Source organism: Salvelinus alpinus, chromosome 22 (genome assembly GCF_045679555.1).
Source record: "Salvelinus alpinus chromosome 22, SLU_Salpinus.1, whole genome shotgun sequence".
NCBI lineage: Eukaryota > Metazoa > Chordata > Actinopteri > Salmoniformes > Salmonidae > Salvelinus > Salvelinus alpinus.
Genome location: NC_092107.1, coordinates 10509576 through 10534457, shown reverse-complemented (window position 1 = coordinate 10534457; position 24882 = coordinate 10509576). Strand labels below are relative to the sequence as shown.

The window sequence follows — 24882 nt, the reverse complement described above, 5'->3', positions numbered from 1 at the left end:
TGTGTGTTGGGAATAGGTCAGTCGTCGTCATGTCTTTGCACTCTGTGTTGGGACCCTCAGGTTTAGCATGAAGGTTGTTCTGTTCTAGGTCTGTACTAGTGAGAGAGGCTATTTATACTCTCCCAGCGTCTGTGGCACTGGGCTCTCGACTGAGAAACACCAGAGCTGTCAGTGTATGACTGTCCTCCCTGGGTGGCTCTTACTGTTATGAGTGACTGGTGCCGACCCCCTCTGAACCAGTCCTTGCATTTGACCGTTATGTCACTTGTCAACCACTAACTATTACTCTATTTAGCCACGGTGGCTGGCTTCAGTTAAAACCAGGTTTGGGGTTTAAAAAAACACTTTTTAAAAAACTGGAGGTATTAAACTGAAATTCCAGTTTATCTACTGGGAAAAACACTGGTTATCAGTGTCCAAACAGTTCAGGTTGGGTGGAATATCTAAGCCACCAGTTGGTTAGTAATGGTTGTAGACTAAACCAACATTATAGAAAGGTGCGCCTGCGTAGCTTAATCATTTGCAAACAAATAATTCCTTTTAACTGATGGAAATGGATAACCTGGTTATCCTGATAGCGCAATCTAACACCTTGTGTGGCCCACTATCACTGTGGTTTATCCTCTTTAGCCTTGGCTGTTTACTCATTGGCTCCTTGTTTCTCTCATCAGGTTTGAGGAAGTCCACTAAGAAGCGCAGCGAGTCTCCTCCAGCAGAGCTCCCCAGCTTTCGGCGGAGCACCCGTCAGAAGACCACGGGCTCCTGCGCCAGCACCAGGTACTACAGCCTCACACTGCTCTCAATGTCATCTCTCAACTTCTCCAGTCTAAAGACCCATATCCCACTGTGTATTCGATAGGGGTGAGTTCAGAAACGACAAACCTCAGATTTCCCACTTCCTGTTTGGATTTTTTCTCAGGTTTTTGCCTGCCATATGAGTTCTGTTATACTCACAGACATCATTCAAACAGTCTTAGAAACTTCAGAGTTTTCTATCCAATACTAATAATAATATGCATATATTAGCATCTGGGACTGAGGAGGAGGCAGTTCACTCTGGGCATGCTATTCATCCAAAAGTGAAAATGTTGCCCCCTATCCCAAACAAGTTAACTTGGGTCAAATGTTTCGGTTGGCCCTCCACAAGCTTCCCACAATAATTTGGATGAATTTTGGCCCATTCCTCCTGACAGAGCTGGTGTAACTGAGTCAGGTTTGTAGGCCTCCTTGCTCACACACACTTTTTCAGTTCTGCCAAACAAATATTCTATGGGATTGAGGACATGGTTTTGTGATGGCCACTCCAATACCTTGACTTTGTTGTCCTTAAGCCATTTTTACACAACTTCGGAAGTATGCTTGGGGTCATTGTCCATTTGGAAGACCCATTTGCGACCAAGCTTTGACTTCCTGACTAATGTCTTGAGATGTTGCTTCAATATATTCACATAATTGTCCTTCCTCATGATGCCATCTGTTATGTGAAGTGCACCAGTCCCTCCTGCAGCAAAGCACCCCCACAACATGATGCTGCCACCCCTGTGCTTCATGGTTGGGATGGTGTTCTTCGGGTTGCAAGCCTCCCCCTTTTTCCTCCAAACTAAATGATGGTCATTATGGCCAAACAGTTCTATTTTTGTTTCATCAGAACAGAGGACATTTCTCCAAAAAGTATGATCTTTGTCCCCCTGTGCAGTTGCAAACCATAGTCTGGCTTTTTTATGGCGGTTTTGGAGCAGTGGCTTCTTCCTTGCTGAGTGGCCTTTCAGGTTATGTCGATATAGGACTCGTTTTACTGTGGATCTAGATACCTTTGTACATGTTTCCTCCAGCATCTTCACAAGGTTCTTTGCTGTTCTGGGATTGATTTGTACTTTTCACACCCAAGTACGTTCATCTCTAGGAGACAGAACGCTTCTCCTTCCTGAGTAGTATGACGGCTACGTGGTCCCATGGTGTTTATACTTGCGTACTATTGTTTGTACAGATGAACGTGGTACCTTCAGGCGTTTGGAAATTGCTCCCAAGGATGAACCAGACTTGTGGAGGTCTACAATTTTTTTTTTTTTCTGAGTTCTTGGAAACAATTCTGGGGTCTTTGCTGATTTCTTTAGATTTTTCCATGATGTCAAGCAAAGAGGCACTGAGTTTGAAGGTAGGCCTTTAAATACATCCACAGGTAAACCTCCAATTGACTCAAATGATGTCAATTAGCTTATCAGAAGCTTCTAAAGCCATGACATTTTCTGGAATTTTCCAAGCTGTTTAAAGGCACAGTCAACTTAATGTATGTAAACTTCTGATCCACTGGAATTGTGATACAGTGAAATAATCTGACTTGCCAAAACCTTAGGTAAACCGACTTGCCAAAACCGTAGGTTGTTAACAAGAATTTTGTGGAGTGGTTGAAACACTTCGGTTGGAGTCATTAAAACTCGTTTTTCAACCACTCCACAAATTTGTTGTTAACAAACTATAATTTTGGTTTAAACGTTTGACCCAAGTTAAAAAATTAAGGAAATGCTACCAAATACTAATTGAGTGTATGTAAACTGCTGACCCACTGGGAATGTGATGAAAGAAATAAAAGCTGAAATAAATCATTCTCTACTATTATTCTGACATTTCACATTCTTAAAATAAAGGGGTGATTGACTGACCTAAGACAGGGAATTTTTACTTGGATTAAATGTCAGGAATTGTGAAACTGAGTTTAAATGTATTTGGTTAAGGTGTATGTAAACTTCTGACTTCAACTGTTTGTGTATATTTCTACACAGTGTGTGTGTGTGTGTATACCTGTTCTAAAAGGCCCCAGAGTCTGCAACACCACCAAGCAAGCAGCACCATAAAGACCAAGGAGCTCTCCAAACAGGTCATGGACAAAGTTGTGGAGAAGTACAGATCAGGGTTGGGTTATAAAAAATAAAATAAAAAAAATATCCAAAACTTTGAACATCCCACGGAGCACCATTTAAATCCATTATTTAAAAAATGAAAGAATATGGCACCACAACAAACCTGCCAAGAGATGGCCGCCCACCAAAACTCACGGACCAGGCAAGGACGGCATTAATCAGAGGAAACAAAGAGACCAAAGATAAGCCTGAAGGAGCTGCAAAGCTCCACAGCGGAGATTGGAGTATCTGTACCACTTTAAGCCGTACACTCCACAGAGCTGGGCTTTACGGAAGAGTGTACAGAAAAAGACATTGCTTAAAGAAAAAAATAAGCAATGGTGTTTGCCATAAGGCATGTGGGAGACTCCCCAAACATATGGAAGAAGGTACTCTGTTCAGATCAGACTAAAATTGAGATTTTTGGCCATTAAGGAAAACGCTATGTCTGGTGCAAACCCAACACGTCTCATCTCCCGAGAACACCATCCCTACAGTGAAGCATGGTGGTGGCAGCATCATGCTGTGGGGATGTTTTTCATCGGCCGGGACTGGGAAACTGGTCAGAATTGAAGGAATGATGGATGGCGTTCAATACAGGGAAATTCTTGAGGGAAACCTGTTTCAGTCTTCCAGAGATTTGAGACTGGGGCGGTGGTTCACCTTCCAGCAGGACAATGACCCTAAGCTTACTGCTAAAGCAACACTTGAGTGGTTTAAGAGGAAACATTTAAATGTCTTGGAATGGCCTAGTCAAAGCCCAGACCTCAATGACTTAAAGATGGCTGTACACCAGCAGAACCCATGCAACTTGAAGGATTTGTAGCAGTTTTGCCTTGAAGAATGGCCAAAAATCCCAGTGGCTAGATGTGCCAAGCTTATAGAGACATACCCCAAGAGACTTGCAGCTGTAATTGCTGCTAAAGGTAGCTCTACAACTTTGAGGGGTGAATAGTCATGCACGCTCAAGTTTTTGTTTTTTGGGCTTATTTCTTGTTTGTTTCACAATAAAAAATATTTTGCATCTTCAAAGTGGTAGGCATGTTGTGTAAATCAAATGATACAAACCCCCCAAAAATATATTTTAATTCCAGGTTGTAAGGCAACAAAATAGGAAAATGTCAAGGGGGTGAATACTTTCACAAGCCACTGTATATGGGTACGTGCCGTGGCATAGCAACTTCAACCCCCCTCCTTGAGGCAGACAATCTGCAGGTTGGACATGGTCAGAGTGCAGTTTGTCAATTTTACAGCTGGCTAGCTACTTCACATGCTAATATTAGCTTTGGTATTATCGTGTGTAGCTACATTTGCTTGCTAGCTACATAGCCAGCCAAGAGAGATTTTGTAGTCGACTTGCGCTGCAACAGATTTCTACAACATTTTTCACATGTTGCTACCAACCTTTATTATAATGACAAAAAGAAAAATGTCATCGCCGAAAACATAATTCTCACATTAGTGTTATTTAACACTAACTCATAGGAATTTGTGGTTTTGGGTGGATTATTCCTTCAAGTTAAATGTCCAGTGTTTCTGGATTTCTAACAAATATATATTTTTTAATACACTGAGTGATAATTTTCCTTCCAAAACCCCACCTTTTGGAATTAAGTTTCTTTTTTTCCCACAATTTCTTCTGTGGTCACATACGAGTATAGGATGAGTCGACAACATTGTTTTGGTATGCGTTAACAGAATATATATATATATATATAATATATATCACTTTTTTAAATGTATATTTTCCTCTGGACAGTTACACCATTCAGGAACGTAAACATGCTTGTTGTGGTTACCTGCATGTCTGTATGTGAACATTAAGGTTGCATGTTTTGGAATATTCAGTGGTGGAAACTTCCCATGGGAATTAACGGAAATATATGCAAATGGGAATTAATACCATTTAAATGTAGGTGTTTTTTTTTGCGTTGGATATTGACCATATCATGTGGAGACAAACATAAGGTAAAAGGTTTATCATAAGTAGACATAATTGCAAATTATGAAATCCTTCCAATAGAAAAAAAAAAAAAATGAATTTAACTGTAATTAATTTAGTTGACTCTTCACATGGGATGATTTTCAAAGAACAACAAAAGTGAATATTGAGTGATCCCCAATGATCCATCCCATCTCCCAAAAATGTTTTCAACATACATCTGTGAAATAGTAGTCTAGAAACTAAAGCTTTGGTTGTCTACCTCTCAGGCTTCCATGTCTTCTCCCTGGACCTCCTCAATGTCCACTTCTTGAACATCAGACTCTGAGGACTCATCTTCACTGTCACTTTCCAACCTTGTTGAGGATGGCTTGTTGTCAGGCTCAAAAAGTCTCAAATTTTTCAACCCTTGTATTGGTCAGCCTGTTGCGTGCTTTGGTGTGTGTGTGTGTTCCTAGACAAGGACCAGTTGTGCTCTGAAGTGGCTGATGTTGGGAGGATTTGCAGGATGATGGGAGGCAACAGGGGAAGAGCCTCAGATCCACAAAGTTCCTTCCACCAGGTGGCTGATGAGATGTTGGAACGACTACCATATTGCATCTCCATCCCAAAGCCCTTGCTTGGAAGTGTACTTCGCCAGACTGACAAAAACCTTGCCTTCATCCAGGCCAAGGTGGCAAGACACGGTTGTGATGACACCATAGGCCTTGTTGATCTCTGCACCAGACAGGATGCTCTTGCCAGCATACTTGGGGTCCAACATGTATGCTGCCTGAAGGCCATACACACCTCAGAAGTCTTCACGCTTTTTGATATATTTCAGAACTGCAGTTTCCTCTGCCTGGAGCAACCGTGAAGTGGGCAGGACAGTACGGATTTCTTCTTACATCTGCAAGCAGAGTCTGAACATCAGACAGGATGGCATTATCTCCCTCAATCCGTGCAATGGCTACTGCTATAGGTTTCAGGCTGCTTACCACTCTCTCCCAAAATACATCATCCAGGAGGATCCTCTTGATGGGGCTGTCCATATCGGCAGACTGTGTATATATATATATATATATAGCCATTTCTGGGAGAAACTCCTTCCCCTCCAGGAGACTGTCAAACATGACAACACCACCCCAACGGGTGTGGCTTGGCAGCTTCAATGTAGTGCTCTTATTCTTCTCACTTTGCTTGTTGAGGTAGATTGCTGCTTTAACTTAATGACCCTTCACATAACTAACCATTTCCTTGGCTCTCTTGTAGAGTGTATCCATTGTTTTCAGTGCTATGATGTCCTTGAGGAGCAGATTCAATGCATGAGCAGCACAGCCAATCGGTGTGATGTGAGGGTAGGACTCCTCCACTTTAGACCAAGCAGCCTTCATGTTTGCTGCTTTTTCTGTCACCAGTGCAAATACTTTCTGTGGTCCAAGGTCATAGATGACTGCCTTCAGCTCATCTGCAATGTAGAGACTGGTGTCTCTGTTGTCCCTTGTGTTTAGGCTCTTGTAGAATACTGGTTGAGGGGTGGAGATTATGTAGTTTATTCCTTGCCCACCAACATTCGATCACCTATCAGAGATGTTTGCAATAGTCTGCTTTCTCTATGGTTTTCTTGACCTTCACTTGAACTCTGTTGAACTCTGCAAATGAGTAGATGGGGGTGTATGCTGGGCGAAGAACATTCATAAATCTCTTCCAATACACATTGCCTGTGAGCATCAGAGGTGAACCAGTTGCAAACACAGTTTGAGCAAGACATTCATCAGCATTTCTTGGACTACGTTCCTCCATTCAGTCAAAAAATAAAATCTGATTCCAGGATGGCCATGAGCTGTTGCTATCTATAAGGTGTCTGATTCATAATTTTCACCTCGAATAGAAGTAGAGGACAGAGGTTGCTTGTTGTGAGCGCTGAGGGAACTTTATGCACTTGGCCAGATGATTCTGCATCGTTGTTGCATTCTTCACATATGATTTGGCACAGTATTTACAAATGTACATACCTTTTCCTTCTACATTAGCTGCAGTGAAATGTCTCCACACATCAGATAGTGCCTGTGGCATTTTCCTGTAAAGATGAGAAAAAAAGAGAGAGAAATACAATTTTATGTACAGATAAAAAGTTAAGCAGTTAGATTAAACAACCTCTTTGTAAGATGTTTTAAAATGAAACATGTATGTAAACAGGTGAATTAACATTTCAGTTAGCAGGCTCAAGCAAGCTAAAACCCACATGGTAGCAAAAAGGAACTAGCAGAAATTGTTAACAAGTTAGAAATTATTTAAACACACTTTGCTGTAGGCTACTATTTACTAGTTAACTTCTACCGAGTCAGAAACCCGGATCCGGGAGCACCCCCCACCCCCCACCAGTAAAAAAGCTGAATAGCATAGCTAGCATAGCGTCACAAGTAAATAGTAGCATCTAAATATCATTCAATCACAAGTCCAAGATACCAGATGAAAGATCCACTTCTTGTGAATCCAGCAATCATTTCTGATTTTTAAAATGTTTTACAGGGAAGACACAATATGTAAATCTATTAGCTAACCACGTTAGCAAAAGACACCATTTTTCTTTGTCCACCATTTTTTCTCTCCACCAGTAGCTATCACCAATTCGGCCAAATAAAGATATTGATAGCCACTAACCAAGAAAAAACCTCATCAGATGACAGTCTGATAACATATTTATTGTATAGGATAGTTTTTGTTAGAAAAATTTGCATATTTCAGGTAGAAATCATAGTTTACAATTGCACCCACCATCACAACTCGACTAGAATAAATACAGAGAGCAACGTGTATTACCAATTTACTCATCATAAAAATAGACAAAGCATAGCAATGGAAAGACACAGATGTTGTGAATTCAGACAATATTTCAGATTTTCTTAGCGTTTTACAGCGAAAACACAAATCGTTATATTAGCATACCACATGTGCAAACGTTACCCCAGCATGAATCTAAGGCAACGGGAGCGATAACGTTATGATCACCAAAAATATATTAATTTTTTCACTAACCTTCTCAGAATTTTTCCGATGACAGTCCTGTAACATCATATTACAACATACATATAGAGTTTGTTCGAAAATGTGCATATTTAGCCATAAAAAAACGTGGTTATACAATGAGAATAGTAGCAAAACTGGCCTGAAAATGTCGGGCGCTATTTTTGAGAGTGATCTAGTCTAATCGATAGCTAATCATAAACTTGACAAAAAAATACAGGGTTGACAGGAATCGAAAGACAAATTAGTTCTTAATGCAATCGCTGACTTACATTTCAAAAATTATCCTTACTGTGCAATACCGGGTCCGCCAAGCGAAGCTACACATAACAAAATGGCGATATATGCGTTTAAAAATTTTCAACAGAACAGCGATTTATCATCATAAATAGTTCTTACTGTGAGCTGTTCTTCCATCAGTATCTTGGGCAATGTATCCTTTCTCCGGTCTAATCGTCTTTTGGTCGAAAGATGTCCTCTTGTCCCGTCGAAATGGCCAATAACGTTCGGTATGTACAGGAAACGTGCCCAGCTCATGGAAGAGGGTCTCAAATAAATGCCTCAAAATCGCACTAAACGGATATAAATTGCTATAAAACGGTTTAAATTAACTACCTTATGATGTTTTTAACACCTATAACAAGTAAAAACATGACCGGCGATATATTACTGGCTAAACCAAGGCTTGGAAAGGGGTCGGTCCGACGCCCTTCATGCGTCCAGCGCAGGATCCAAAAGAAAGCTACTTCCGGTCTTTTCTGTTTTATACGGGCCCTGATTGCGCAATCGACTCCATTCAAATTGTCACCACTTACTGACATCTAGAGGAAGGTGTAGGCAGTGTTTGTATCCTCATAGCATTCACAGGGACATTAAAACTGACCTGGGACCAGAGGCCAAGATTTCTGAAATCTCACTCCCTGTCAGGGAAAGTGCTGTAGATAGAGTTCTGTTCATTTACATTTACATTTAAGTCATTTAGCAGACGCTCTTATCCAGAGCGACTTACAAATTGGTGCATTCACCTTATGATATCCAGTGGAACAACCACTTTACAATAGTGCATCTAACTCTTTTAAGGGGGGGGGGGGTTAGAAGGATTACTTTATCCTATCCTAGGTATTCCTTAAAGAGGTGGGGTTTCAGGTGTCTCCGGAAGGTGGTGATTGACTCCGCTGACCTGGCGTCGTGGGGGAGTTTGTTCCACCATTGGGGTGCCAGAGCAGCGAACAGTTTTGACTGGGCTGAGCGGGAACTGTACTTCCTCAGAGGTAGGGAGGCGAGCAGGCCAGAGGTGGATGAACGCAGTGCCCTTGTTTGGGTGTAGGGCCTGATCAGAGCCTGAAGGTACGGTGTTCCACTCAGAGACATAATTCCAACGGTTATAGAAACTAGAGAGTGTTTTCTATCCAATAATAACAATAATATGCATATTGTACGAGCAAGAATTGACTACTAGGCAGTTTAATTTGGCAATGTCAAAAAAAATAAAGTGCTAACAGCACCCCCTATTGACAAAAGGTTAACAAGAAATCATGTCATATAAAATATATTGACCCCACCCAGTATTGTAATCAAAACTTACCAGAAAGCATGTAGTTCTCGGCTCAGACAGTGTAGTAGTGTGGGCTCTAGCATCTCATTAGTGTACCAGATCTTGAGAATCAGCTGTACATTCCATTGAATTGGGGATAGTTTAACCAAAATATGCCACACAACCTAGAATTGCCTTGTGTATCCCACAAAGAAGGTTCACTGTTGTAAGCGAACTATTTTTTTTATATGAATTTAAGCAAAATTCCCAGGTTTAACTTCCCATGGAAAATGTCCAGATTTTATTGTGTGCTGTCTTGTTTGACCGTGGGCTCTGTGTGATCTAGTTGTTTGCTGCGCCGTCACTCACTGTCCCCCTCTGCCTTTTTCTCCCCCCCTGTCTGTGCAGTCGGCGAGGCTCAGGCCTGGGCAAGCGCGGGGCAGCCGACGCTCGCCGACAAGAGAAGATGGCCGACTCGGACAACAACCAGGACGGGGCCAACTCCTCGGCCGCCCGCACTGACGAGGCCCCGCAGGGGGCTTCAGGTACAGGTATCTACTGCTGCTAGAGCACAGAGTTTTTCCTTCTCAGCTCGCATGGTCAGGCAAAACTCAGTGGTACACTACCTGCTTGTGGTAGCAGAGATTCTCTCCCCATGGCCCTCTAGTGGCTCAAAACATTTGGACTATCCAAGAATTTCTGGTATGTGTTTGGTTTAAACGCCTAGGAGCCAGCCAAAGCTTGGTGTAGCCTCTGCTTGGTTTGTGTGTGTCTACACTAAAAGATCATTGACTTTATTCCTAGCCCTGCCTGGGTTTGTATACCCTTTAAATCAAATTTAATTTTATTGGTCACATACACATGGTTAGCAGATTGCCATTGTAGCGAAGTGCTTATGTTTTTGACAGTGCAGCAATATCTAACAAGTAGTCTAACAATTCCACAACTACCTATTACACACATCTAAGTAAAGGAATGGAATAATAATATATAAATATATGGATGAGCAATGACCGAGCGGCATAGGCAAGATGCAATAGATGGTATAATTTACAGTATATGCATATGAGATGAGTAATGCAAGATATGTAAACATTATTAAAGTGGCATTATTTTAAGTGACTAGTGATCCATTTGTTAAAGTGGCCAGTGATTTCAAGTCTGTGGGCAGCAGCCTCTCTGTTTGTGATGGCTGTTTAACATTCTGATGGCCTTGATATAGAAGCTTTTTTTCAGTCTCTCGTTCCCAGCTTTGATGCACCTGTACTGACCTGGCCTTCCTTATGAGAGAAATCGGTTGTCATTCTGATAATGAAAATATTGGTGTAACGGGTCTTTTTTTTTTCTCTCTCCAGCTTCTAGTTCAGTGGCCGGAGCTGTAGGGATGACCACATCCGGTGAGAGTGAGTCCGATGACTCTGAAATGGGCAGACTCCAAGGTATGACGATCACAGCTTTCCTTAGATACAGGTTCCAGGGGCCTCCTGAGTGGCGCAGTATTCTAAGGTACTGCATCGCAGTTGCTAGCTGTGCCACTAGAGGTCCAGGCTCTGTCGCAGCTGGCCGCGACCGGGAGACCCATGGGGCGGCGCACAATTTGCCCAGCGTCCGGGTTAGGGGAGGGTTTGGCCGGCAGGGATGTCCTTGTCCCATCGCGCTCTAGCGACTCCTGTGGCGGGCCGGGCGCTTGCACGCTGACACGGTCACCAGGTGTACGGTGTTTCCTCCAACACATTGGTGTGGCTGATTTCCGGGTTAAGCAGGCATTGTTTCAAGAAGCGGTGCAGCTTGGTTGGGTCGTGTTTCGCAGGACGCATGGCTCTCGACCTTCGCCTCTCCCTAGTCCGTACGGGTGTTGCAGCGATGAGACACAAGACTGTAACTACCAATTGGATACCATGAAATTTGGGAGAAAAAGGGGTGAAAGTTAAATATATATATATACACACACACAAATTGATACAGGTGCCAATGTTCCTGTCTAAGTTCCCTGTCAGCTCCTGTTGGTGTTGCTGGGTCTTTGGTTGTTGTCTAACCTGGCTGTTTTCTCCTCACAGCACTGTTGGAGGCCAGGGGTCTACCCCCACACCTCTTTGGGCCCCTGGGACCCCGTATGTCCCAGCTGTTTCACAGAACCATAGGCAGTGGAGCCAGTAAGTACTACACTGTCTGTGTCCAGAATCCATTTAATTACCACTTAACATCTGTAAGCAAGATGTTTATATTCTCTCAGGGGAGGTGTTGAGTTCACTTATGTCTGTCTTTATTCTTCTAACCTGCTATTGACTCAACTGTAATCCAAGTGTATGCTCACTGCACTCCTGGCAGGGCCCATATTAAAAAAGTTTCTCAGAGGAGGAGTGCTGATCTAGGGTCTGATCCCCTCGCCATATAATCTTATTCAGTTTGATCTTAAAGGCTAAACTGATCCTATATCAGCACTCTTGTGAATACTGTCCCTGCTGTTTAGTCTCTACTCTGACCTGCTTTATCCCATTTCTCCTCCCAGGCTCCAAGGCTCAGCAGCTGCTGCAGGGCCTTCAGGCCACCGGTGACGAGTCCCAGCAGCTTCAGGCCGCCATCGAGATGTGCCAGCTGCTGGTGATGGGCAACGAGGAGACGCTAGGAGGCTTCCCTGTGAAGAGCGTGGTGCCCGCTCTGGTGAGTCACTCAATGCTTTGTCCACATTTTTGTCTTCAGTCATTTTACACGGTCTTGATTTGCTAAGTCTCTTATTCCCCTCTTCTCTTCCTCACAGATCACATTGTTGCAGATGGAGCATAATTTTGACATTGTGAGTATCTTGAGCTATCTTTGGGGGCGGGGAGTGATATTTGATTTTCACCATGACATTAGGCCTACATTGCAGGTGCTGAAATGTTTCGCAAACAATGTGCAACACTGCACTCTGTCTCCTAGTTACATTTGGTTGCAAAAAACTGTACCTGAGCAGCGTTAACTGTATGGTTCCAGCCAACATGGTTGCTTTGTGGTTATGCTTGTGAAAACTGTATCTTAACCCGTGACTCTGCTCAGATGAACCACGCCTCCCGTGCTCTCACTTACATGATGGAGGCGCTGCCTCGGTCCTCTGCTGTGGTCGTGGACGCCATCCCTGTCTTCCTGGAAAAGGTAGGATGACCCCCTCTGCTCAGGTTCAGTAGGCACTAAACACACGCTTTGAAACGGTAACGTTCTCATTAAATTTTAAGTACTACCTAGTCCTTTGAAAACATGTCCAACCAATTCATGCCTTCTGAATGCACCCCAAGTATTTCTAACCCACACGTTGTCCTTCTCTTGCCTTCCGTTTCTGTCATTCTCTCATGTTCTTGTTCCCTCTTCATTCAAATGCGGTCATAAACCGGTGGTGGATATGCTAATGGATCTATCTCTCTCCTCTTTGCCTGCAGCTTCAGGTGATCCAATTCATTGATGTGGCGGAGCAGGCCCTGACTGCCTTGGAGATGTTGTCAAGGCGTCACAGCAAAGCCATCCTGCAGGCTGTAAGTGTTGCTCCCTCTGTCTCCCACCTGTGGCTCAGCTCTGCCTCTCTCTCTCTCTCTCTCTCTCTCTCTCTCTTTCTCTCTCTCTCTCTCTCTCTCTCCATGTCATCATCTCTCTCTCTCCATGTCATCATCTCTGCTCCCTACCCGGGTATCATTGGCTCACCTTAAAATAAGTGTTAACGGTGGTGGCTGTATGATAGCTGTGCAGCAGGTTTTCCGTTAGCCGGAAATAGACGGCTTTTGAAAACAACAAATAAAAGTAGTCGATAAATAAAACTGTTGCCGGCCAAAAAGATCGGGAGTAAAAATATCCCCTTGCAAAATAATGCTTTTTATTAATTGATTGAAATATCAGTCGATTGAAATACAGTTGACTGTCATGCTTATCATTCTATAGGTTAATTACATATTTGTTATTATTAAATTGGCCTGTGTATTTTCATTAGTCATGTATCTTGTTTATCCAACACAACTATCACAGTGTACAGAGTCTATTTTGAGCAGGATTTCACCTGCAGCTCCTCAGCTGGTTGCTGCTGGAGTAAAACAAGCTTTTATAAACCCTATTTGCAACTATTCTAAATGCAATCGCGTGTTAACAGTTTTGGTGCATGATTTTAAAACAAGCTATTTTTATTAACTTGTAATTGAAGCGTACCTCCCATTCAAGTGCAGGCAACAGGTTATCAGCTCTTCACACACCACTTTACAATGTGAGCTGGAGGCAGTATGCATTTAGATTTTTTAAACCTGTATGTTTTATTTAATGAGGCATGTCTTACCTTGCTTCAAAGTAGCCTATAGGCAAAATCTGACCGTGGAGGCAATTATTTTCTATATACTTCATAGGCGGTGCGTGAGTTTCAAGTTTGGGAAGTTTGTGTCGTACCATTTCTACCGTTCTGCATGCCAGTTATGTTCATGTGCGCATTTTTGTGGAACAGTCATTTTAAAGAAAAGGGAACAAATTATGTTTTTGTTTCTCAATTATTGTCACGTGGTTACTCGTAAAAATCTGAATGATTCCCTATCCTTGTGTTTAACTGTGGGGTGTTTCCTGTGTCATGCAGGGTGGCCTGGCTGACTGTCTGCTGTACCTGGAGTTCTTTAGCATCAACGCCCAGAGGAACGCCCTGGCCATTGCCGCCAACTGCTGCCAGAGCATCACCCCTGACGAGTTCCACTTTGTCTCTGATTCTCTGCCACTGCTGACCCAGAGACTCACACACCAGGTACACACACGTTCAACTTTTACATACTCTATGTTGCATGTGAGGTTGGTGTTGTCTGTGGCATGTTACCTGTGAAGATGCGTCAATTGTCTAATGTGGTTATCTCCCCCCCCGTACAGGATAAGAAATCTGTCGAAAGCACTTGTCTCTGTTTTGCCAGACTGGTGGATAACTTTCAACACGAGGAGGTGAGTGAGGCGGTTCTACTCGACACATTTCTATGGCTCTAATATCTCTCACCCTCCTGAGCAGACCCATGATGACGTCATCGCGATGACTGACCTTTGACCTCTGTATGGCCATTGTCCACAGAACCTGCTGCAGCAGGTGGCCTCGCGGGACCTGCTGACCAACATCCAGCAGCTGCTGGTGGTCACCCCGCCTGTGCTCAGCTCGGGCATGTTCATCATGGTGGTGCGCATGTTCTCCCTCATGTGCTCCAACTGCCCCTGTCTGGCCGTGCAGCTCATGAAGCAGAGTGAGTGGCTCACAGACCGACACACACACACACACACACACACGCTTTCTATCGGTGCGTATTTACACTTCTCACTTGAATAAAGCCTAACAATGCAGCTTACAAAATCTTGGGGAAGTTAAATATATAATGGCAGTCTAAATGCCTCCAAGGCTAAAGTCCCTGACTGTGTCTAAGCCAGTTGCCTGTGGAAAGAGTGAACTAAGGACGTTGTCTTTGTAAAGATATTGCAGAGACTCTGCGCTTCCTTCTGTGCGGAGCGGCCAACGGTAGCTGCCAGGAGCAGATTGACCTGGTGCCCCGGAGCCCACAGGAGCTCTATGAACTCACCTCACTCATCTGGTAAGGAACCCCCTCTGCTGCTGCGTTCAACGTTACAACAACCTTTTCTGCCCCAATGGTGGACGTACATAAGGATGGCGGCCTCCATGCACTCACCACATGCCTTGTTTGCGAAGTTCACTGATGCACATTGCTAACTGTCTTTTTGTTGTCTCCCCCACCACCAGCGAGCTAATGCCCTGCCTTCCTAGAGAGGGAATCTTTGCTGTGGACCTCATGCTGAAGAAGGGCAGTGCCCAGGCCACAGAGGGGGCCATCTGGCAGTGGAGGGACGACCGGGGCCTGTGGCACCCCTACAACCGCATCGACAGTCGCATCATTGAGGTAAAGAACAGACATGCTGCTCCGCTCCATTATAGGGACTTTCTTTTCATCCAGACTTGGGGCCCAGAGTTTTTCCTCTTCATGTTGTCCGGGAAAACTCTGGGCCCTACCTATACTACAACAAAGTAGACCACCTTCGTATGTTGTGAGCTGTGTGAATCCCCTGTGTAGCCCAGTGTTACACTAACGTCTGGGGGTGTCTGGTTCTCTCTTCCTCTCCAGACGGCCCACCAGAACGGAGAGGACGAGATCAGCCTGTCCACCCTGGGCCGCGTCTACACTATCGACTTCAACTCTATGCAGCAGATCAACGAGGACACTGGCACAGCACGGGGTATCCAGAGGAAACCCAACCCCTTAGCCAACCCCACTACTGGTGAGAGACACGCCACCATTTATTATAGTGATAGACTATCCCCAAACTTGTGTCAGTTGTATGCATCTTGTGTCAGTTGATCTAGTATAATGCCCTGATTGGTTCTGAGACTAGCTTTGTTCACCTAAATTTATAGCTTGGTCCCTGCCCCAAGTTATTGGTCCTTTGAACAAAGTAGTCCCATTTAAGGAAAGATTACCTCTTTCCCAATGGAGAAATGCTCAAGAGAGGCAGCTCTTACAGCATCTCTTGGTAAAGTTTTGTGAAATTGAACAGGCCATGTTTTTATTCTGCACTAGCTGATGGAATCCAATTTCTCCTTTTGAGTCAAAAGAACGATCAAATCTTACATGAGTTTTCCCCTGTCTGTCCCCCAGGGGGTCACCAGGAGGTGAGGCGGGAGGATGCACGGGCCCAGCTGATGAAGGAGGACCCTGAGCTGGCCAAGTGCTTCATCAAGACCCTGTTCGGGGTGCTGTACGAGGTGTACAGCTCGTCGGCCGGCCCAGCCGTCAGACATAAGTGCCTCCGAGCCATCCTCAGGATCATCTTCTTCGCCGATGCCGAGCTCCTCAAGGACGTGCTGAGGAACCACGCTGTGTCCAGGTGAACTTTTGCTCTCAACCTTGGGGTGCTCTTGAGTCGATGTCTGCCTCCATGGACAAAAAGTAATAGCCAGTACAGCATGTGTCTTTACACTACACCTGAACCTCAGTATTTGTCTTTTCCCTTCTCCCAGTCACATTGCCTCCATGCTGTCCAGCCAAGACCTGAAGATTGTAGTTGGCTCTCTGCAGATGGCTGAGATCCTCATGCAGAAGCTGCCCGACGTATTCAGTGTCTTCTTCAGAAGAGAAGGTAATGGATCCTGTCTGTGTCTCCTCCCCAGAGGAGCTGACCTGTAATGATCAAAAACACCCAGCTGAAATACAGCTCTTTTCTAGCACCAGGAGAGGACCTGTTATGATGGATCCTCAACTGCTATTTGAGCTTCAATGTATTTTAGAAAAGTCCGAAAATTGATGTCACACCGCAATGTACTTTGTCATGGACCACAGAAAGCTGTTTATCCAGCTAAATGTCATAGATTTTCCCTGATTTATTGAATCACAATTTCTTACGCCATCCTCTTCAATATCAGAGAATCGGGAAAATAGGAATTTCAATGTATTCCATCTGCCCTCCCCTCTCCAGGTGTTATGCACCAGGTGAAGAACCTGGCTGAGTCAGAGGCCTTCCTTACAAGTCCTCCAAAGGCGTGCACCAGCGGCACAGCTAGCCTGTGTACCACCACCATCAGCACTGCGACCACTACGGCGGCCTCCAACGCCACCCCAGACCTGGGCTCGCCTAGCTTCCAGCACAGCATGGACGACTCACTAGACCTCAGTCCACAGGGGTGAGAACACAAGGACTAAATACATGTGAATGTGCACGTATGATGGGTCAGATATACCACACAGAAGTAAACTCTCATTCTCCTCCATAGAACAACATTAATCTGTCCCTCTCTCCTAGGCGGTTAAGTGATGTGCTGAAGAGAAAACGTCTGCCTAAGAGAGGGCCCAGAAGGCCCAAGTACTCTCCTCCCAGGGACGAAGACAAAGTAGACAATCAGGGTAATTGTTGTTATTGGAACTCTCCTACAATCTAAGACGGGATGCAAATGCTTCTCACAGGTGACACTAAAGCTAAATGTCAATGATACATTTGTAGCACTAAAGGTACAATTCCTTGACCAAAAGTTTGTGGACACCTTAACATCTCATTCTAAAATCATGGGCATTAATGTGGAGTTGGTTCCCCCTTTGCTGCTATAACAGCCTCCACTCTTTTGGGAAGGCTTCCCGCTAGATGTTGGAACATAGCTGCGGGGACTTGCTTCCATTCAGCCACGAGCATTGGTGAGGTCGAGCACTGATGTTGGCCGATTAGGCCTGGCTCACATTCGGCGTTCCAATTCATCCCAAAGGTGTTTGATAGGGTTGAGGTCAGGGCTCTTTGCAGGCCAGTTAAGTATGAATCTGTATGGACCTCGCTTTGTGCACGGGGCATTGTCATGCTGAAACATGAAAGGGCCTTCCACAAAGTTGGAAGAACAGAATCGTCTAGAATGTCATTGTATGCTGTAGCGTTAAGATTTCCATTTACTGGAACTAAGGGGCCTAGCCCGTACCAGGAAAAACAAGCCCCAGACCATTATTCCTCCTCCACCAAGCTTTACAGTTGGCGCTAGGCATTGGGGCAGGTAGTGTACTCCTTGTATCCGCCAAACCCAGATTGGTCCGTCGGCCTGCCAGATGGTGAAGTGTGATTCATCACTCCAGAGAACGCATTTCCACTACTCCTGAGTCCAATGGCGGCTAGCTTTATGCCACTCCAGCCGACGCTTGGCATAGGGCATTCTGATCTTAGGCTTTTGTGCGGCTGCTCGGCCATGGAAACCCATTTCATGAAGCTCCTAACGAACACTTCTTGTGCTGACGTTGCTTCCAAAGGCAGTTTGCAACTGAGGACAGACTATTTTTACAAGCATCAGCACTCGACGGGCCCGTTTTGTGAGCTTGTGTGGCCTACCACTTCACCGCTGAGCTGTTGTTACTCCTAGACATTTACACTTTACAATAATAGCACTTACAGTTGACTGGGGCAGCTCTAGCAGGGCAGAAGTTTGACGAATTAACGGTGCCACGTTGAAAGTGTCTGAGCTCTTCAGTAAGGCCATTCTACTGCCAATGTTTGTCTATGGAGATTGCAAGGCTTTGTGCTCAATTCTATACACCTGTTAGCAACGGGTATGGCTGAAATGGCCAAATCCACTAATTTGAAGGGGTGTCCACATTCTTATTTTTGTAATATATAGTGTGTGTACTAAACCAAAATATAAAAGCAACATGGAAAGTGTTGGTTTCATGAGCTGAAATAAAAGATCCCAGAAAAAATAAAAAGCTTATTTCTCTCAAATTGAGCACAAATTTGTTTACATCCCTGTTAGTGAACATTTTTCCTTTGCCAAGATAATTAATCCACCTGACGAGTGTGGCATATCAAGAAGCTGATTAAACAGCATGATCATTACCCAGGTGGACCTTGTGCTGGGGACAATAAACGGCCACCCTAAAATGTGCAGCTGTCACAACACAATACCACAGATGTTTTGAGGGAGTGTGCAATTAGCATGCTGACTACAGGAATGTCCATCAGAGCTGTGTCTAGAGAATTTAGTGTTAATTTCTCTACCATAAGCCACCTCCAACATCGATTTCGAGACTGGTAGTACATCCAACCAGCCTCGCAACCGCAGACCAAGTGTAACCACACCTGCCCAGAGGACCTCCACATCCGGCTTCTTCACCTGCGGGATCGTCTAAGGGGGTGCTGAGGATTATTTCAGTCTGTAATAAAGCCCTTTTGTGGGGAGAAACTCATTCTGATTGGCTGTCCCTGGCTCCCCAGTGGGTGGCCCTATGCACTCCTAAGCCCACCCATTGCTGCACCCTTGCCCAGCATGTGAAATTCATAGATTATGGCCAATTGAATTTATTTCAATAGACTAATTTCCTTTTATATGACCTGTAACTTGGTGAAATAGTTGCACTTTGCGTTTGATGTTTTTGTTCAGTAATATAAACGTGTAGGTTTTTTACTATGACATTGTTTTGCGTTCATTCAAATCAACACAATTCACCACTGTATGTTATCTGCAGCCAGCCGCTACTCTGGCTTGACTGTTCATTACTAAGTGCAAGAGCAACTCGACATGTGGCATCGTTGGTCTCCATGTCTCTTTGTGCCTGGACTCTTGGTATATCTGTCGAGACAGCCATTTATGCAGAATGCAAACTGACGCCTTGTGATTTTCTTTACCCAAATTAAATAAATGCATCGTGACTAGACTCTGGTGTCTATTTCAAACTACTGTAGCAGCGTTTCCCAAACTTGGTCCTGGGCATCCCAAGGGTGCAAGTTTTGGTTTTTGCCCTAGGCTCTACACAGCGGATTCATATAATCGATTAATCATCAAGCGTTGATTATTTGAATCAGCTGTCTAGTGCTAGGGCAAATACCAAAACGTTCACCCCTTTGAGGTTCCCAGGACCGAGTTTGGGAAACGCTGAACTATAGGGTATCATTTGAGACAGACTTTGTCATGTTTCATCCTGTGACTAACCATTTTCCTGTTTCTACAGCCAAGAGTCCTACCACTACTCAGTCCCCCAAATCCTCCTTTTTGGCCAGTCTGAACCCCAAGACCTGGGGCAAGCTGGGCGCCCAGACCAACAGCACCAACTCTGAGCCCTCTCGCACGGCCGGGGTGAGCGGCCTGGCACGTGCCCCTCCCAAGGACTCAGTCTCCAACAACAGGTAAGAGGAAGACTAATGTTGTTATGGTGATGACAACAGTGTTGCTTTTATAGCAGTGTTGGTAGTACTGATGATAAAGTTGGTAGTTGTGGCGATTATAATAGTTGTGTTGGTGATTATCATTAGCTCGCTCAGAATGTTATTAGGGCTGCGTTCATTCCGAAAAATGGTGTGAAACGTTCATTTAAACGGAAACGGTGCTGTTCTGAAAGATCAGTTGAAAATTGTGGAGGGGATGGGTTGTGCAAATATGAGGATTCAAAATGTACCGCTGCCCTTTTTTTAAAATTAGTCACTCATTGCTTCAAGCTACACCCCACCACACAGAGCAAACGTACTTCAGTCTGTTCGAGAACATTGAAAGTTTTGGGAAAGGTGTCGTTCAGTAAAAACTGTCACGCAATGTAGCAAGTGTTTAATCCAGGGGTGTCAAACTAATTTTGCCCTGCATTCGGCATTCCCCGAGGTCCTGAGAGCCGCACTTAAAATTGAATGGGTTTGCGGGCCGGATCTGGCACTTGGCCGTATGTTTGGCACCCCTGGTTTAATTGATCGTGCCTTCAATTCCTCCTGGATCCAAGCTCTCTCCCCTCGGACAACCTCCTCCAATGGGTTTTGAGAGGGACTTACGGAATTAAGGACTGGAGGAAACAATGATTTGACAGCTAGTAATATCTTCAGACAACCCTGGTGAAGGTGGTGGTGATTATAATGATAGGGTCCCCCCCCCCCCCCCCCCTCTCACAGGGACAAGATCAAGGCTTGGATCAAAGAGCAGGCCTGTAAGTTTGTGGCCCGCTACTTCAACACTGAAAAAATTGATGGCAGCAACCCCGCACTGAATGTACTCCAGAGACTCTGCACCGCCACGGAACAGCTCAGCCTTCAGGTACTGTACTCCACAATAGTCTCCTGTGTTGTAGTGTTGCGCACTTTGACAGTAAATACATACTCATTAGTTGACATCTTGGAGTCTGCTTTGCCGACCCTGTTCGCTAATACTAATTTGCAAAAACTGTTTGTTTTGCTGTGCTGTTTTGATGGTACAAGGTACTATTTACACTGCTAGCTAATGACAAGGTAATTAAGGTACGGTAGTGAATGACTTGGGATATGATAACATTCTTGACTGCTGTCACCCCCCCCACCCCCTAGATGGACGGTGGCGTGGAGTGCCTCGTGGAGATCTGCAGCATTGTGTCAGAGTCGGATGTGTCGTCGTTCGAGATCCAGCATAGCGGCCTGGTCAAGCAGCTGCTGCTCTACCTGACCTCCAGCAGTGACCGTGACCTGGTCAGCCGTGACATTCGCCTCAGGAGGTTCTTGCACGTCTTCTATGGCTGCCCGGTAAGTCTGTGTTCGGCTGGGCAGATGCACAGAACTTGAATAAGATTCTATTTCTCTGGTCAGAAGCTCGTCTTTCGCCAGATGAAGACTTTCATCCTGTCTCAGTATCCAGTGAATGACAAGAGGGCCAACTCCAGTCTATAAGTCAATGTAGACAGAGACTGGAGCTCAAGGCCCTAGTTATTGGCGATACAACTCATGGCTGTAAATACAGTATTAAGCCAGTATGATCGTTTGCGCTCAGGCTAGAATGAATGGCGCCTGGTGTGTAGGAGTAAAAATATCTAGACTTCAGAAGGTACTCACTCAACAACGCCCCGCCCTCAGTTTTGTGACCTACTTGAGTATTGCATCTATCTATTGCTTATTATATTGTTATGTATCCTAGACCAGTGTTTCCCAGCTCGGGTCCTCAAGTACCCACAACAGCACAAATTTTTGTTGTAGCCCAGGACAAAAACACCTGATTCCACTCATTGAGGGCTTGATGATTAGTTGACCAGTTGAGTTGGGTGTTTTTGTCCGAGGCTACAACAAACATGTTGGAGGGACTGGAGTTGGGGAAACACTGGCCTAAACGTTGTCTTTTACTTTTTTATTATGTGACATTTGAATTGTCAATTTATTTTTTATAGTATTCTACATATTCCCTGTTATTATACATTGACTTCCTATTCGCCATTATCAAAATGAACTATAGCTGCTTGCTCCAGTTACGCACAGCAGGTGTCTTAAGTACATGTCTCCTTCATTTGTTTGTACAGCACAGATGAAGACATAAGGCTGAAACGTATGCTCCTTTTTTATTTATACTGAACAAAAATATAAAGGCAACATGCATGAATTTCAAAGATTTTACTGAGTTACAGTTCATATAAGGAAATCATTCAATTGAAATCAATTCATAAGGCATTATCTATGGATTGCACACGACTGGGAATACAGATATACGTCTGTTGGTCACAGATACCTTCACAAAAAAAAAAGTAGGAGTGGATCACAACCAAGTGACCACCGTTTGCCTCATGCAGCGCGACATCTCCTTCGCATAGAGTTGATCAGGCTGTTGACTGTGGCCTGTGGAATGCTGTCCCACTCCTCTTCACTGGCTGTGTGAAGTTGCTGGATATTGTCGGGAACTGGAACATATTGTTGTACACGTCGATCCAGAGCATCCCAAACATGCTCAGTGGGTGACATGTCTGAGCAGTCCATACAGGCCATGGGAGAACTGGGACATTTTCAGCTTACAGGAATTGTATACAGATCCTTCCAACATGGGGCTGTGCATTATCATAAGGTGATGGCGGCGGATGAGTGGCACGATAATGATCTCGTCACGGTAACTCTGTGCATTCAAATTGCCATCCATAAAATGCAGTTGTGTTCGTTGTCCGTAGCATAGGCCTGCCCATACCATAACCCCATTGCCACCATGGGGTACTCTGTTCACAACGTTGACATCAGCCAACCGCTCGCCCACACGATGCCATACATGTGGTCTGCGGTTATGAGGCCGGTTGGACATACTGCCAAATTCTCTAAAACAATGTTGGAGGTGGCTTATGGTAGAGAAATTTTATGTTAATTTCTCAGACAACAGCTCTGGTGGACATTCCTGCAGTCAGAATGCCAATTGCACACTCCCTCAACTTGAGACATCAGTGGCATTGTGCTGTGACAAAACTGCACATTTATTTTGTGGCCTTTTAGTTTTCCCCGCACAAGGTGCACCTGTGTAATGGTCATGCTGTTTAATCAACTCATTGATATGCCATACCTGTCAGGTGGATGGATTATCTTGGCAAAGGAGAAATTGTCTCTTAACAGGGATGTAAACAAATTTGTGCACAAAGATCTCATTTTTGTATATGGATTTTAAAGAATTAGAATTTCAGGCATGGATTACATTAAGTGTGTTATTTTTGTGTCTCTGCCTCCTTGAAACATTTGAACACTAAATACAGCGACACAATTGACTGCTAAACCATGCTTTGTCAGCTGTTTTTTTTTAACAACGGCGGAGTTCAACAATGGTTATAGCTGGTAGGAAACAAATGGAATAAAACTGACAAAGGGAGGAACTACCTAAACTTGTCCAATAATAAATGCTTATTTTCGTTTTCTGTTGCAAAATATTTTTATACGGTGTGCCGTAATGAATGCGACCCTAGTCTTTGCATGTTTGAAGCGTGTCCCTGCTGTGTTTTGCACTTCCAGATCCCGGGGATGGAGCCGGCAGGCCGCCTGGAGCCGTCTGAGAACGGACCCCTGCTGTCACTGGTGCACAAGATGAATAACTGCCTAAGCCAGATGGAGCAGTTCCCTGTCAAGGTGCACGACTTCCCCAGTGGCAACGGCAACGGGAGCAGGTTAGTTCATTTACCTAGTCCCAGCTCTTCCTTCAATTTCTTCCTTTTGTTCCACAAACATTCTCTTTTAATGTCAGTCATTCACTTGTCCATTTATTAATGTGTGATGCCATTGGCCCTATAGAAGTCTATATGGGTATAGGTGAAGGGGACTTGCCAGTATTTACCTCTAGCATTATGATTTTGTCTGACGTGTGTGTGTCTCTCCTTCAGAGGGTCTCAGGCTCTGAAGTTCTTCAACACACACCAACTCAAGTGTCAGCTGCAGAGGCACCCGGACTGTACCAATGTGAAGCAGTGGAAGGGGGGCCCGGTGAAGATTGATCCCCTGGCCTTGGTACAGGCAATTGAACGTTACCTGGTCGTCCGAGGTAAGAACTGGGAACTCTCACTTTGCATTGAGTTACTGACTTAAGCCCTTTCACTCCGTGAGGACATAGATCACGCACAAATGATCTTCACCCAGTTGGGCTGCTTTCTCAAGTTCCTTCCCAGAGTATTTCTGTTCTTCCTTCTCTGTTGGCAGAATAGAATGTCTCCTTGCATTGCTGACATTAATGGATAACATGCTGATGTGCTCAATGGGACTTTTTATCTCTAAAGGTTACGGACGAATCAGAGAGGAGGATGAGGACAGTGACGATGATGGTTCAGACGATGAAATTGACGAATCGCTGGTACGTGGCTACAATGTCCTTGTAAAATACTCTCAATATCGGATGATACCTCTTCCCCCCCCCCCCCCCCACTCATAACTTATTCTGTTACCTCCAACCCTAACTTGAACACAACTTGACCGTCTCTCCCGGTACAGGCGGCCCAGTTCCTGAACTCTGGCAGTGTGCGCCACCGGCTACAATTCTACATCGGCGACCACCTGCTGCCCTACAACATGACGGTGTACCAGGCAGTGCGGCAGTTCAGCCTGCAGTCCGAGGAGGAGAGAGAGTCCACGGATGACGAGGCCAACCCGCTCGGGCGGGCTGGCATCTGGACCAAAACCCACACCATATGGTATCCTCATTTATGCTGGATGGCCACACACACCAGTTTCTATAGCCTGGACTGGTTAACAAACACAAAGGACTGATTTTTGTAGTGGGTGGCTGTTAGGCTTGTGCAGTGTAGCCACCTTCCCGGAGATGCGTCACACACACG

General features: G+C 44.7%; 1 protein-coding gene and 1 non-coding gene across 16 annotated transcripts in view; both read left to right on the top strand.

The window, feature by feature from the left end:
* Nucleotides 1-24882, top strand: part of LOC139549698 (E3 ubiquitin-protein ligase TRIP12) — a 78601-nt gene that overhangs the window by 36969 nt on the left and 16750 nt on the right. For 6 of the 15 annotated variants that reach the window (XM_071360363.1, XM_071360375.1, XM_071360374.1 and 3 more), the window contains 25 exons: nucleotides 672-777; nucleotides 9779-9930; nucleotides 10735-10818; nucleotides 11437-11532; nucleotides 11889-12040; nucleotides 12138-12173; nucleotides 12416-12511; nucleotides 12793-12885; nucleotides 13959-14120; nucleotides 14240-14308; nucleotides 14433-14598; nucleotides 14823-14940; nucleotides 15108-15264; nucleotides 15487-15640; nucleotides 16018-16246; nucleotides 16380-16498; nucleotides 16835-17039; nucleotides 17159-17259; nucleotides 19831-20005; nucleotides 20753-20894; nucleotides 21161-21352; nucleotides 23573-23724; nucleotides 23938-24095; nucleotides 24328-24401; nucleotides 24539-24738. In XM_071360363.1, coding sequence (XP_071216464.1) covers nucleotides 672-777; nucleotides 9779-9930; nucleotides 10735-10818; nucleotides 11437-11532; nucleotides 11889-12040; nucleotides 12138-12173; nucleotides 12416-12511; nucleotides 12793-12885; nucleotides 13959-14120; nucleotides 14240-14308; nucleotides 14433-14598; nucleotides 14823-14940; nucleotides 15108-15264; nucleotides 15487-15640; nucleotides 16018-16246; nucleotides 16380-16498; nucleotides 16835-17039; nucleotides 17159-17259; nucleotides 19831-20005; nucleotides 20753-20894; nucleotides 21161-21352; nucleotides 23573-23724; nucleotides 23938-24095; nucleotides 24328-24401; nucleotides 24539-24738 — 3388 coding nt within the window. The remainder of the gene's footprint in view (nucleotides 1-671; nucleotides 778-9778; nucleotides 9931-10734; nucleotides 10819-11436; nucleotides 11533-11888; nucleotides 12041-12137; nucleotides 12174-12415; nucleotides 12512-12792; nucleotides 12886-13958; nucleotides 14121-14239; nucleotides 14309-14432; nucleotides 14599-14822; nucleotides 14941-15107; nucleotides 15265-15486; nucleotides 15641-16017; nucleotides 16247-16379; nucleotides 16499-16834; nucleotides 17040-17158; nucleotides 17260-19830; nucleotides 20006-20752; nucleotides 20895-21160; nucleotides 21353-23572; nucleotides 23725-23937; nucleotides 24096-24327; nucleotides 24402-24538; nucleotides 24739-24882) is intronic. The other 9 variants (XM_071360378.1, XM_071360377.1, XM_071360373.1 and 6 more) reach the window with 4 other exon arrangements.
* On the top strand, nucleotides 19327-19465 carry LOC139549858 (small nucleolar RNA SNORA8). Its single transcript, XR_011669949.1, has one exon. It is a non-coding gene; the product is annotated as a small nucleolar RNA SNORA8 (small nucleolar RNA).